Source organism: Rhyacophila brunnea, unplaced genomic scaffold (assembly GCF_057557595.1).
Source record: "Rhyacophila brunnea isolate RB1 unplaced genomic scaffold, BYU_Rbru_1.0 scaffold_7, whole genome shotgun sequence".
NCBI lineage: Eukaryota > Metazoa > Arthropoda > Insecta > Trichoptera > Rhyacophilidae > Rhyacophila > Rhyacophila brunnea.
Genome location: NW_028233339.1, coordinates 27,544,631 through 27,559,416, shown reverse-complemented (window position 1 = coordinate 27,559,416; position 14,786 = coordinate 27,544,631). Strand labels below are relative to the sequence as shown.

Genomic DNA, 14,786 nt, shown 5'->3' with positions numbered 1-14,786 from the left:
AATGCTTTGTTTCAATTAAAATGTTAAGATATTTTAACATTTAGCTTTCTACCTAACTCTTCAATATTTAATAGAAAGATAGAAGTAGTAGTTATAGTTTCAAATATACTATGATATATTATATTATTATACATGAAGTAATTCAAAGTGTGCATACATAGTTAGTATACTTTGCAAGGCAAACATCGGTACAGGCACAAAATTAACAAGATTTTGGCAATTTTTTTTTTTACATACTTGCACCATAGTATATAAATCTACACTGGCACCCATTAGGAAGGTGTTGTATAATATATATTATAATAAATGTCTTAGGCAGTCTAACAATACGATTTTTTTAATACCCCAATGGAATCCAATTACCACTCCTTACTTAATTCAAGCAAAGTTAAAAAATACTTTTAAATTTTAATAAAAATTATAACTAAGAAATAAGGTGGCTCAATAAATCGTATTAATCATAAATAACAAAAATGAGATTATTTAAAAATCAGACAACTCCTTTACACTGTAAATTATAGTTTAATAGGCTCCTTTATAAGAGATAAAATATCTACATATTTGAAAAAAATTGTTAATTTAATTAATAGATATTTTAATAATTTATTGAAATCGAAAATAAATTCTGCTCTTGACAGACGAGAACTATGAATAGAATTTTTCTTATATAATTTTCTAACAATTTCACATGTCAATCATAAAAACAATGTGTACCGATCAAGATTAATAACATACTGCTCCATTTACTGCATTCGGTGGGGATATTACACTTAAAATTTAAAGCAAAAATAATAAAATGAATAGATGAATAAAAATAAATGCACGGAACCTATCAAATTTTGATCGTAAAATTAAAACTTTTGGATTTGTTCCAATGGCATGAAAATACATAATAATTTGCTATACATAGTCGCAGTTCTCTTGATTTGGTTCATAAAATGAATAAACATATTATTATACGAATGTAGGTAGACTTTAAAAATAAGATGATGATACACTTAGAGCTTTACACAATGTGAAAAAATTGACAAACAGTGTTAATTATAAACCTTAAGTGCTCCTTAAGCAAGGTATGACATGAATTAACTTAATAGCAGTGAATGAGAGCCAGCAAACACTTCTTGTAATGACCGGATGTATCACCCTGAAAATGAAACAATAAAATTATTATTCATATACTTATAGTAAAATCAATTCTCAATTTATAAATTCAGACCAATCCAAAACAATCGCACCATCACAGCTGATGAAAACTGTGCACTGCAAATTTCGCATGTAACGTCACACTGACACGTCAGTTTTGTTGAAGTATTTATAAATTATAAAATGACAATTAATATTCATACATTAAATACTCAAAAGAAGATTCCAGACAAATTATACGTATCAGTAAATAAGAATTTCATAAATCCTCTCTTAACTGAAACAACGATTTTTGATGGCTATGAAAATCTCATTGTCTCGAACTGTCATAATCATAGACACTGAGAAAAGTTTGAAAAGAAATCTTCATCCAGTTTTGAAGGCGTAATGACAATATTCAGTTTTGTATTCAGAGATCACACTTTGGTTCTGTTTAGTAAAACATATTTTGTAGCAGAAGCATTATTTCACAAATTTCAAAAATAACTGAAATACATACTTCAATCCAACTTTGCAGAGATTTGCCGTACTTGGTCTCGAAGGCTTCTTTAATGTCTCCCAGATCAACTTCGGAGCGGGTGACCATAATTCTGATGAGCTGGCGATCAGTTGTTCCCATGCCGGCCATGGAAGCGTGGAGGCGCTCCGCAAAGAATGCCGACTTGTTGCGGACGCATTTCACTAAACAAATTCAATATACACGATATTATCGCCAATACAAAAATTAAATTAAAGATTAAAACAAAATAAAGTCAGAGAGATAACAATTTCGGTTAACCCTTATATTGTATGCTTAATGTCATATTATAGTCAGTGGGGTAGTGAGCCGGAGTGCAATCGGTTTTCAAGAATACTATGTTTATTAACCAACCCAGTTCTGTGGGTCTATTCTATACTTATCGACCGCTAAAGTGATAAAGTGATAAATATTATCGAACTAGTTTTGTATCCAAGTATTAGCACTCATTGTAACAATTATAATACGTTGGTTGTATTTCTGCATTAAGTGCTATATTTTAACAGCACCTCTCTTGCTGCTAATACTTGGATACAAACCTACCCTAAGTTTGATATCACTTAATCACTTTAGCGGTCGATAAGTATAGAATAGACCCACTGAAGTGATTATGAGAAAATGTGTTGCCATTTTACTAAAAGCGGTGAAATTCAACATTTTCGGTAGGCACGTTAACATTGATATATTGAAGAGCGTGCTTTTTTTAGAATGGTTGGGATTTTAAGGATACATACTTATTTAGCACTACACAACTGTATAATATAATGTATCGTGGCATTTGGGTAGAACTGTCATAATAGATTAAATGAGAATTCGAACGATGTGTTAGCTTCGGCATGATGACATGACAATTTTTCTGGTAATGTTAATTAAATTTTTCATTATGATCAACAATATCTAATAAGAATGATAAGAGTATAAAACCAAAGAGTTCTAAATAAATTTTACGCTTATGAATAAGGATGTCATTTCACAGAAAGAAAAAGTATGTATCAATACTGGTATTAGATGAAAAAGTATTGACACTCTTTTTAAATCTCTACTTATGGAAAACTGATGTGCCTATTTTCCAATACCGATAGTCCACAGTTCAATATTTGTGGTAACCAAGGGTTTGGGTTTCTATTTTCAAACTAAAATAATATGTATGCCCATTTCTATTTAGTATTAGCGCACATAAATCGGACAATCATACTCGGCAGATAGTAGCAAGGACAGTTTTTTCTATCAGCAGATTAACTTCACTGCACATGAACAATTATTGACTATGCGCTCGATCATTTAAAAACAATAACATACCATACTCAGCCTGTTGCAATTGGTCGGAAATCTGTGACAAGACACAAATTTTTCAATCTACCAGTTATGCATGCTTCTCCATACATCGTAGCGGTCTTAACTATCTGATTGTTGATTGACTAATTAATTAATCACTTCAAGCACACTTAGCTTTATCCAAATTATTTTTTATTATATTAATCACCTTCATTGTCATAAATGTAGTTAAGCAAAAAAAAATTGGAGATTCGGGCACTTCATTGTATAATTTTTATTAGTTTATTTCTAGTCTAAGTCATTGATTTAAAAAAAAAAAACCGAATGTTTTACACGTCATAATATTGTGTGAAATTACACACTTTCATAAATTTTGACTAGGGATTGCATTACTGAATGAAAATATCAATACTGGTTTTTCGGTATTTCTTATTGAATACCGGTATTAATAACGGTATTCGTTAAAACGTAAGCACCTATTTATCAGTTAATATAGCTATTACAATATCTTTAAAAACATTATGTTATAGAAAAAACCTATATATAAAATACGTATTAATCACAATATTGTAGAATTGGTGATTTTTTACAAATAATTTGAATATATTGATTATTTCAAGTAAAGCCCTCAAAAAAATAAGCGCAGCTGCAGGAAAAGCTTCTTCAATTCAACACTTGTAATAATAATAAGAATAATTGAACATTTGTCAAGAAGTTTTTTATTTCGAAAGAATATCAGTACCTATGTTAATTTATGGAGACAAATTTATAAATGGGTAAATTTTTTAATGAATTGTGTTTTATTGTTATTTCACCTATGTTGGATTCAGTCAATATTTTGCATTTTATCAGCACATTACTTATACACTTAATTGAATAGGAAATACAGTACAAACTAATGAAGAAATAACATTAAATTCATTGTCAAAAACGTAAACGATTGTGGTTTCTTAATACTGAAAATGTCTGTATTTTGGATTTTTAAAACCGGTATTTCAGTATTAATAAATACTGGAATACCAGTTTTGAAATACCAGTATTGCAATCCCTAATTTTGACCATATACAGCATCAGTTTTTGCAAAGTTATATACTAATGTCAACTAAATACATAGCATTATACATTTATTTAGATTTCTAGATAAATAATACAAAAAAATACCTATGGCAAGGAGACCATCTTTGATATCTCCGGAGAATTCGTTCTTGATGGCTTTTTCGAACTCATGACCTGTGACTGCTTCATACTCGTGGAATGTGGCAGCCAACTGCGGGAACGAGCGCTGGCAGAGCACAGCATTGAATGCCGATTCGTCAGTACCAAGACGGAGCTCACCTATTATCAAAAAGCAGTTAGTAATCAGTCTATGGATATGTGCACATATGGATGACATCATATAGACATAGCAGTGACAAATCTATACACAGTTAAGCCTGTAAAACATCAGACACCGTGAATCATCACTGCATAGTTTTAAGGCTTCATATTCATTATCAATCTTCGGCAACCACGGTAATGCCAGCAATGAGAAAACGGTTGACTAAAGACAAGAGGTGAATAGGTCTACCGCACATGAAAAACCTGTCAGCATCGCACTGGCTGACTGTCGTATGCATGAGATTCCCAAAAACCTTATAGGCTATATACAGCACGTTTTTATGCATGAGTACAAAACGTAATTAGCTGTTAAGTGACGTCACGAATGTGACATATCATGTGTCATGGTGTTCGTATAATAAAATTTCATTCCCCGATAAATAATTCAAAATTTTGAAATTGTAAATGTGTCTGAAAGTGTGCGAACGGTACCATATAAATTTAATAATTATACATGAATAATTATTATGAACTTTAAATAATTTATCAGCTATTTTATCACATGTATTTTATAATTATTCTACTGTACGAAAGGTTGTATTGCCAGTAAACTTTTCCATTTGGTGGCAACACTAAATACATTTGGTGGCAATACTGAATATTATTATGACTAACTTCACTTTAATTATTGAGATGTCAAAAGAGAATAAGCATAAATGACAGAAAATGCAAATGATTTAAGACAATAATATGTAATGATCTCTGTATAATATTATCATTTATACCAATCACCGTATGATACTATTGATGTTTCCAGTGTATTTGAGAGTAGTGCCTTGTTTATTACAGTTATCTTACAATAATTAACTAGGTAGGTAGGTGGTACCGTAATATTTTGAAGAACGCAGAATGCTTACAATTGTATATTTTAATGCCAGATACAGCAGTAGATACATATTTTTGCGGTGGTTTAGCGGAGATATTTTATCGTAATCTTACGTAAGTCCATCTTATGTCTCCATGAGAAATATTGCAAGCGAAATAGGTACGAGGCATTTTATCAGTTACCTACTATCTAGATTATAGACTAGGGATCAAAATTATACGTATTTTGTAAACAGCATGACTAGGAACTGTTTTTAAAGTTCGCAAATGTTTTACAGAATCTACAAAACGAATAAGGGCCTCAACCAAATGTTTGTTGCAATGAATGCAAAATTAAAATGACATTTGAAAGTGACAGCTGAGGCAGCCATTTTTAATGGCGCGTGACGTCAGATCGCTTACGTCACAAAGAGTGTTATAAGCTATTCGATGGAAAATCGGTTAAATAGCTTATAAAGAATTTGGGAATCTCATACATACGGCCCTGAGTCTCGAGATGGAAATAGAAGATATTAGTGCGCTACCTACGTTTATCTGCCAGACCTTACCTTCTCAACTGAACCACAAATCTAATCATATAATTTGTTTTCATTTCATGATTTGATTAATATAATATCTTCCTGCATAGAAACCCATAATTTTGAATGAAAAATTGGAATTTAGTCACCGAGTGAGTTGTTCTTACTTTGTGTGTTGTGTTTGCTGTCGACCTGGTTGCGAGAGACTGGTCAACAATGCAGAAAGACAATGTTGGGCCAAAAAGAATTCACAATACAATTTGAAGCAGTTTTTTTGTCTTCGGTCAGAACTCATAAGTTAGCTATACCTAATGTAATGTTAAATAAATATTAAATCTGGTATTTGAAAATTTTCATATAAATTAATCCTATGTGACCATAAGTTTATTAAGTGGCATAAAATTAGACACCCGTGACCACATCTAATCTATTTCTAAATATATAGATATGATTTTGACAGTGCATTTCAATTTTAGCATGTATCACAGCTATAGTATATTAAGTAACAATAAGTTCAAAAATACATGTTTTTCAATTTGTATTGATAAATCTTGTATCCGGTTGCCTTTTTAATCTTGGAAAGTTAGATAAAAATGAAGTAGTCACTATGTTAATCCAATGCAAATTTGCAATTTAAAACTTCAATCATAGATCACGGAATTCATAATAATTAGAACAACTCTGTTGTCACATCATTTAATTAACAATTCGTGAGCCTAATACTACAAAGTTCAAAGTGTTCATCCTTGACAAAACAAACCGAACAATGAAGTAAAGTATGTAGTATTCCAAGCTGCCTCACTATTACTTTTATTTCGCAGAAAACCAACACTTAGAACCTTGTAGTTCACCACCAGCGAATTATTATTATATTCTTAACATGTATAACTACAATGGAACGCCAAATTTTATAATACGGTATTCATATATTCTGAATGTCACCTCATTCAGGACTCTCCCATTCTAATACTAACCTACTAATAAATACCAGTGGCGAAGGGTGGAGGTAGGCTGTTAAGATTCGCTATAAATAATGCACACTAAACTTTTTTAGTCATATGTATTTGTTTTTATTGAACTAAGACTACAATTTACAGATGGTGTTAGTTAGTTTTTAAAAATCAATTAAACCCGGTCTAAACAAAACCATAATAGTTTTGGTCTAATTTGGGCAATACGACAAAATTGTGCACACTTTTTCATTCATAGTTATTTGTTTTCATTGTATTACAAATACATATTACACATATTGTTGGTTATTTTTTTTAATTCATTAAGCCCTGCCTAAACCGAACTATAATAAATAAAAAATATTATTCTATTTATAAAATATTCAAAGTTATGTATGATTTAATTGCATAATTTTAGATATTTTATAGATAGACATGTATTTTTTGACTATTATCTATTATGGCTTGGTTTCTCAGGGTTTAATTGAATTTTAAAAACTAACCAACACTATCTGTAAATTGTAGTCTTATTTCAATGAAAACAAATATTTATGTGTGAAAAAGTTTAATGTGCACTGTTTATGGCGGATCTTAACAGCCTACCTCCACCCTTCGCCACTGATAAATACCTTATTGCAACATAGGATATATTTATTATGTTTATTAACAGTAAAATAATGGAGCTTACCAGCACGCAACAGGGCCTGAGCATCAGATTTAGCACGGTTGACATCAACATCGAAACCTTCATCTCTGTTTGCCTGATAATCACAAAAATAAAAAATTGAATAAACTTTTCATGGCAATATTAAGAATTTATCCTGACCATGTCCGATCCTAATAAGATCATACAGGCCTCACAGAGTGGAGGTTTGTATTAACAGATTTTTGTTTACAACGCTCAACGTATTAGGTCCATACTCTGACTCATACACAAATTTATGGGACAGTCCATAACAACATACCATCTTATCAAGGGTACTAAGCAGTTAAGGACATTATGGTGAAAATTACTTATTTATGTTTAAGTTAGTGTTACATATTTAGAATGTCTTCTTCAGTGTCCCAAATGCATGTTAGCTAGGCTTACCATACGTCCCGGTTTCACACATTGGTGCCGGCATCCTGGCCGGTTTGCATTTTGTCCCGGCTGTTGTTCCGCATATGAATGATTGTCAATAATAAATTGTCATGATTGGCCGTAGTAGCGTATATGTGTTGAGATAGAGGGGAAGCGTGCGAAAGAAATTCACTCCAGTGAGAAGTACGACTGGTACAATAGATACATAAAATAATTTAAATTTCTGCTTCAGCAGACCTTCTGCATTCTTCTTCTGTACATACTTTTAATAGATATAAAAACAATTTTTGGTGGTTAAATTTGTTTCTTTGCCCTATACCCCATTCCTGTCCCGGTTTAGAGTTCCATAATTATGGTAAGCCTAATGTTAGCAAGAATTATTCTGTGACTAAGTTACAACAATTTTTTGAAAGGGTAATTAGTGAAAAATATCCGATGAAACCAATAAAAATCTGTTTTCAAAATATTGCCTGAAAAGTTGAAAATCATCACTATTGGCCATTCGGTTTATTAATGTCCATATTATCTCATATATTAACACTAATTTGAAGTATAAAAAAGAAGCGTCCGATGGAAACTTACACAGGAGAGGGCAACCAGAAGTCTTTTGAATCCACCAGAGGTATCACTGGACAACTCCTGGGTCAGGGACGCACGGTACACTGAAAGAAAAATTAAATATTGACATATTATGTTATTCCTATGACAATAATGCATTATCACTAACACTGTATAATGAAATTGAATAGTATCACCAAAATTTAGTAATTAAAAAAATATAATCCCAAAAATCACTAAGTCCACATTGGCCAAAATCCATAATAAAATACACACATAATATAATATAATGTTGCATAATATGTAATGAACTCTAGAGTCCAAAATCCATCGAACGCTTACAGGAGAAATGTTTAAAAACTAACCAAAAACTGATAAATTAAAATTTTTATTTTGTTTATATTCATTGCAATTAGGGGTTGGTCAGCTAATAAAAAAATGTTATATTCTAAATTGAAAATACAATATGAACATGAAACACAAAAACAGCATTAACCAATATTGAATTATGGACATACAGTTTTTGGAAATAGACACCTCAATTATAAAAAATTGGAGTACTAAATAGAAAAAGAAAAAGAGGGAATACTATGATCTTTTAGTATTACATCACTTGAAAGCGAGTGGTTGAATTAATAATCACAAAAAACTATTCCCTGAACTGATAACAATGCATGCATTATTTGTAACTAGAAAAGAAAACAGCATTCTACTGTTGACATACATACATATTGCTTTAATTACGAACTGGAATTTAAGATCTTATATGAGTGTTCATCTAAACCAGTGTTTCCAAAACCGTGATATGCGTAAGATTTGAAAGGAAACGCAATTGAATGTTTTTTCCATGAAAATATTTGACATATCAATGATTCGCACAATGTTTCAAACTGTCAACAAAGGACCGATAATTTATTATGCGAGTGGGATACGCCGGCAAAACCAATTATTTCATAATTACCAAAATTGCATTCACCGTAATTTTACCAAATACTTACAGTTAATTTAATCATGGTCTTTAGTAAACTTTTTCAAGATTGAGCTTCATAGATTTTTTTTCAACACCATGGTGTAATACCAATGCATATAAATAATTTTAATCAAAATAATTTTCGTAGCCTCAAAGTATTATTTCAAGAAGTCAACAATTTCAACAGTTCAACAATAAAATGGATTGCCATGACATTGGAATATACAATAAGTAATGAAAAGATTTTTAAAAAGTTCCATGTTAATTTTGATGTACCCTGAATCCCCTGTCAATTATATTAGAACTGCGGTACCACTACCAGGGGCCAAAAATATCACAATGATACTAGTAAAGCGTTGACATTCTTCAACCCACTTGATTTGAATAGACATGAGAGCAGACGATTCAAGTGTATAATTAATTGCTTACTGGCTGAGTAGGCATCCTGGATGATGCCAATCTCATGATTAGTCATAGTGCACAGGACTTCAATGAGAGTGTCCTCATCCGTTCCTACACCAGATAGAGCATCATGCATTTCCTGGGCATATAATTGCGGTAACGGTGTCATCAGGGCAATGATAATATCTTCAAACTTCCCGGTGCATTCACTCTTCAAGTCGTCGCATAAATCCTGGAAATGAAACATGTACATAACTAATTTATTTCTTATCAATAGGTATTGGCTCTATTCATATTATGTTTATATTCAAGATTAGATCCTATTAGATTATTTTATAAAAGTTAGCAGTGATTAATTTGAATTAATGGTAAATGTACAATAAATGTTCATCATCACAAACATAAATTTCATCAAGTGGATATCTGATCTATATCATAGATTACTAAAAAGTTAGCAAAGATAACCATTACAAATGGAGTGTTAACTGAATTAATGGTATATTAGTGATAAAAATGTTTTATCATAAATATAAATAATCAAGTGGGTGGATAGTCACCAAACTAATAGGAATTGAAAAATTTCTGAGAAAAGTCAAAAAGGAAACAAAAACACTTGAAAAACCTTTGAAACATTCCTATTGGAAAAAATACTATAAAAACAGTTAGACTGAGTGAGTGCTCTCATTCATAGATAAACGATCTGTTTCATTGAAATTATTGCTAATAACTATGTTACCTGGGGTATTTCAAATTCAGTGATCAGTGAAAAGTGTGAGTCCGAATCACAGTCACTCTAACAATCTAAAAGGACTACTGCCCGGTAATGACCTCCAAAAAGCTTTAAGTATATAAGAATCGCTTATAACTTTTGAAGGAAAAATCATACCGAAACAAACATTATACCACTGTGTGGACAAACGACTCCCCCGACAGTAAATATCAGGTTTTAACTGGTCAAACCTTCAAAGTCAGTGAGATGGGTAGAGTGAAAACAGGCCTCGATAACAGCCACATGTAAATCATTCATTCATTAAATAAACGAAACCAATGCAAAAAACATTTATTTCACCTGAACCTCCCTCAATGAGAATAGTTATGTGTCATTCACACTTCGCTAGCAAATCGTTTACCAACAGATATGTAGGCATGTTTATGAGGTTTATCAAAATAATATATTTTCAATAAAAAGAACATTGCGAAAATATATTCGGTATAGAATAAAAAATAATATAAATGAAAATATTATTTTCTTGTGGTGAGAAAACACATGGTAATTATTATTGTATTTTACTTCCATAATATAGTTCATATTGGCTAATCTAACTATTTATAGCATGACGTGTACAATGATATATATATATATATACCTATATTACAAACCACAGTATGTGTATGTAAATGTAGAGCAGAACAATTTATTATTCATTAGCAAATGATAAACAGATCAATATAGTAGGTAATCATTTAATCAATAACGCTCTAGTGTAGCAGAAAAACGGTTACATGTAAATTGTACGTATTACATTTCACCGTAGCACAGTTCGCCGTGACCTTTCTTATCGGAAAGAGATGACCGTATACCATCTCTGATTTTGGCAAAATCCATGAATTCAAGAATGAAAACCTAACCTAAGAAATTTCGGGAAAGGCAGAAAAACATTTTTTAATTGAAGTCACAATCAACTTAAAATGAACGTAGGATACAAAAAGCCACGAAATGTGGTGTCATATTCTGCTACGTTTACTGTTGATCTTTCCTTGAATAACAAATTGACGAATGCTGTACTGGCAATTTTAAAAGTGAGTAATTTAAATCCTTACCTTTCCGTACAGGGTTTTGAATTCGAAAGCAATTTTAAGGCGCTGATTGTTGCTTCGTTTAGTGAGTAATTGGATGATTGTTTTCTCATCAGTACCGAATCCTTTCATAGCCTTCCTCAAGACTTCTGCGTCAGCTCGCGGGTTGAACGGTTCAAAGGGGACCACAGTCGGCTTCGGCTGTTGTCATAAAAAATAACCATTAATAACGTCATATGGCGGAATAATGGAGTGTGGAGAAAAAAAGCCGTGCAAACAGAAAATAAATATGGAGGAGACATGCAATAGCTTCTTCGTTCACCACAAAGCATTTGACACTCGTAAATCGATTAAATCGTGAATAAATGCGCTTCCATAGCTGTCAGCTATTAAGAGAGGCGAGAGCCAACATTAATTTAACATTAACACACACTCGTAAAGCAATCATTCTCGTTGATAACATGTTATCACTGTGGTATAACAGCAGCAAAATGTCATTAACGTGAACTGAAAAAAGCTGGAAATAAATTAAGTAAAGTGATGTGAGAATAATAGACTACAAAACATTGACTCCGTGCGAGTAGAATTTAATATTAGATTTGAGTTATATTAACAGATCACGGAGAAAATAAGCATTGCTCATCTACATCCATATTGTAAAATTTTTACTGACAAAATGTTCAGTTTTCGAGTGATTCGTTACCTTTTTCATTTGAGGCGCAGCTTGGGCGGTTTGTCCATAGAATGATTGTTGAGGAGTTGAAAACTGTTGTGAGTGATGTTGGCTTTGGATTGGAACTGATTGTTGGGGGTAGGATGATTGATTTTGAACCGGATAGCTGCTTTGAGCTTGTCCTTGCGGATAACCGCCTTGAGCTTGTCCTTGCGGATAACCCCCTTGAGCCTGAGGATATCCCGACTGGCCTTGAGGGTAACCGGCCGGACCTTGAAGGTAACCGGCTTGACCTTGTGGATAACCAGGTTGGGACTGTTGGTAATGGTGTTGTTGAGAATAGGGTTGTGGATAAGGAGTGGGTTGCTGTAAACCGCCATAGGGCATTGGCATACCGAACGACTGTGGTGCACCACTGAAGCCGACGTTATGCATGTATGGCATTTGAGGGTAGGACGGATGAGGTGGCGCGCCAGGCTGCCCCTTTTGAAAATCAAAAAAAATAAATTCAATAATAATTTTTCATTTCAAAAAACTTCACCCCACAACAAACAACATTAAACAAGTGTAAAATACTTTGCGACAACGAACATGTAACACTAAATACTACCTACCAACTAATGTATTCACAAAAATAAAAATAAAGACTAAATGTACCACAATGTAAGCAAGGTCAGATACTTAGTTCTGTTAGGTAACAACCAAGAGCTGGAGGGGGGCTAATCGGGACAAGCCTATATGACTGGAGCGATGCAAACACTGTCAACGATATTGACGATCAATAATATACAATAAGCCCCACAAATTTTCCTATTTCTTCCCATGGAAAGAATTGGCATAATACATTGTTCAACGTACATACTTATATATTATAATATAGCTTACTTTCACTGTGGTGTCACTATAAACAATATAATATTCAGAATTATTATTTTATATAATACAATCATAATGTAGGTAAGTAGGTAAGTATGTCTATACAGATTGAAAAATTTGTTAGTAAATAATAGAAAAAATACTAATAAAAGCAATATAAAATAATAAGTGGACAATGATTTAATAAAAGTAATTCGATATAGATACCAGTAATGAAGACTTGATACTAAGCGGTTAATTAATGTTTACCTTGGATTCGTAAAAATAATTTTAAATATGAATATTTTCCAAATATAACATCCACAAAGTAGTGTGAGAAACAAGTGACACCTTTAAATAGTGTGAAATTATCGGAGCTCAATGTTTGTATGAAGGTAGGTGATTACAATAACGTTAAGCAATACCAAAATTATATTTAGAGAATTGAATCAAGGAATTTTAATAAAGAAGGCCTAGATGAAGGGCTAGCAATCAGTTGTTCGTGGTGGTTTAAATGAAAGAATTACTTTCTTCAGTTATTTTATAGTAAGTACTCCATATCGTTTTTGTGATCTTTACAGATCAAAAACCAAACCAAAACCTAACACAACCTAATGCAACCCAAAAATAAATAGGTTGTGTTGTATAATATACTTTGGGTTGTTTTTCAGTTGGTTAGGTTTTTTGGTCTGAAAACACCTTAACCAAAATACGATATGGGGTACTATAATATTACTCTTTCTTTTACTTGTTCCACTTTCTATGTTTAACAATTAACCAGGGCGGGTTTCGTATAGAATTCATTAATATAATATTAATTACAGAATTGAACTTTGTAAAAACAAGTCTCGGAGGTAAAAATATCTTATTCGTAAGGATAGTCAATCATGGTGCTACAATAGAATATAGGTAATGTTACATTATTGCAGTTACAGTATTCCAGATACTAGAGGATAACTATGATTTGAAAAGTGCACCGAAATGCTTAGTATTCACAAACCTGTTGATATGGATTCATCTTGATAAGATTGTTAGTTACTTAGTGACACTAAAAATTGTGTAATTATCAGTAAAGTGACGGCAACAAAGCACTTCCACGATATCCACAGCGGCACTACTTATCTATGAGCACAACTGACACACCACACCCGGTGGCTGGTAATATTTTTATGTACAGCGTTTGGCAAAAGGCCAATTTGACAAATAATGCCGGCGATCGATGGACACAGTATAATTGATAAACAAATGAATAAGCGTAAAATGACGAATGTACGACGTATACGTCAAGATAACACCAACGCCAATGGAATCATAAATGGAATTAGAATGACTCAAAAATCGAAAATAAGCATGAGAAGTCGGATGACGATTCTCGTTTCTGAAAAAACCAGAGACGTCACCAGTGTTGCCATATTTTGAAAGTGGAATTATAGTACAGTGCCTTCAAAATTATAGTATTTCGGCAAAAAATATAGTACGCGTTGAGTGACCAATAATTTTCTGCATTTTCAAAAAATTAAACGAGGGGTAATTGACGTCTTGTTTTTTTAGACAAAATTCAAATGTTAAGTCAGTGGTTTCCAAACTTTATGTTACTACGCCTCCCTTTTAAAAAAAAATCTAATCTTGGCGCCTCCTTACATTACATTAATTTTTGACGAATGTGCTTGTTTATTAGCACAATCAATTTCAATAGTAGTCAATCCAAATTCATCTTCGTTCATTCTTCGGGATTCTATCATGGCCCCACATCCCGAAGCGGACCCCCTGGGTCAGGATTTTTCAACCACATATTTAAAATATTTCATAGTTCCAAAACAAAGCAGCGCCGCAGGTGAATTTTTT

General features: G+C 32.3%; 1 protein-coding gene across 2 annotated transcripts; it reads right to left on the bottom strand.

Annotated features, from left to right (window-relative positions):
• Nucleotides 1–505: 505 nt before the first annotated feature.
• LOC147064678 (annexin B9-like) lies at nt 506–14,342 on the bottom strand. Of its 2 annotated transcripts, XM_085957560.1 has the most exons (9): nt 13,942–14,342; nt 12,117–12,569; nt 11,438–11,614; nt 9,644–9,848; nt 8,269–8,348; nt 7,294–7,366; nt 4,097–4,270; nt 1,643–1,824; nt 506–1,144 (listed from the first exon to the last, which is right to left on the bottom strand). In XM_085957560.1, the coding sequence occupies exons 1-9, from the start codon at nt 13,957–13,959 to the stop codon at nt 1,088–1,090; spliced, it is 1,419 nt and encodes a 472-aa protein (XP_085813686.1). In that variant the 5' UTR covers nt 13,960–14,342; the 3' UTR covers nt 506–1,087. The 2 variants fall into 2 exon arrangements, with proteins under 2 accessions (XP_085813686.1, XP_085813687.1); XM_085957561.1 differs by lacking the exon at nt 12,117–12,569 and having other exon boundaries at nt 13,942–14,105.
• Nucleotides 14,343–14,786: the final 444 nt, after the last annotated feature.

Bases quoted from the DNA above. Each gene is read 5' to 3' on its own strand.
- LOC147064678 (XM_085957560.1), bottom strand. The intron at 1,825-4,096 runs GTATTTTTTTGT...GAATTTGTTTAG, and splicing joins AGATGGTCTCCTTGCCATAG to TGAAATGCGTCCGCAACAAG. The intron at 1,145-1,642 runs GTATGTATTTCA...TTTCATTTTCAG, and splicing joins CTCTGCAAAGTTGGATTGAA to GGTGATACATCCGGTCATTA.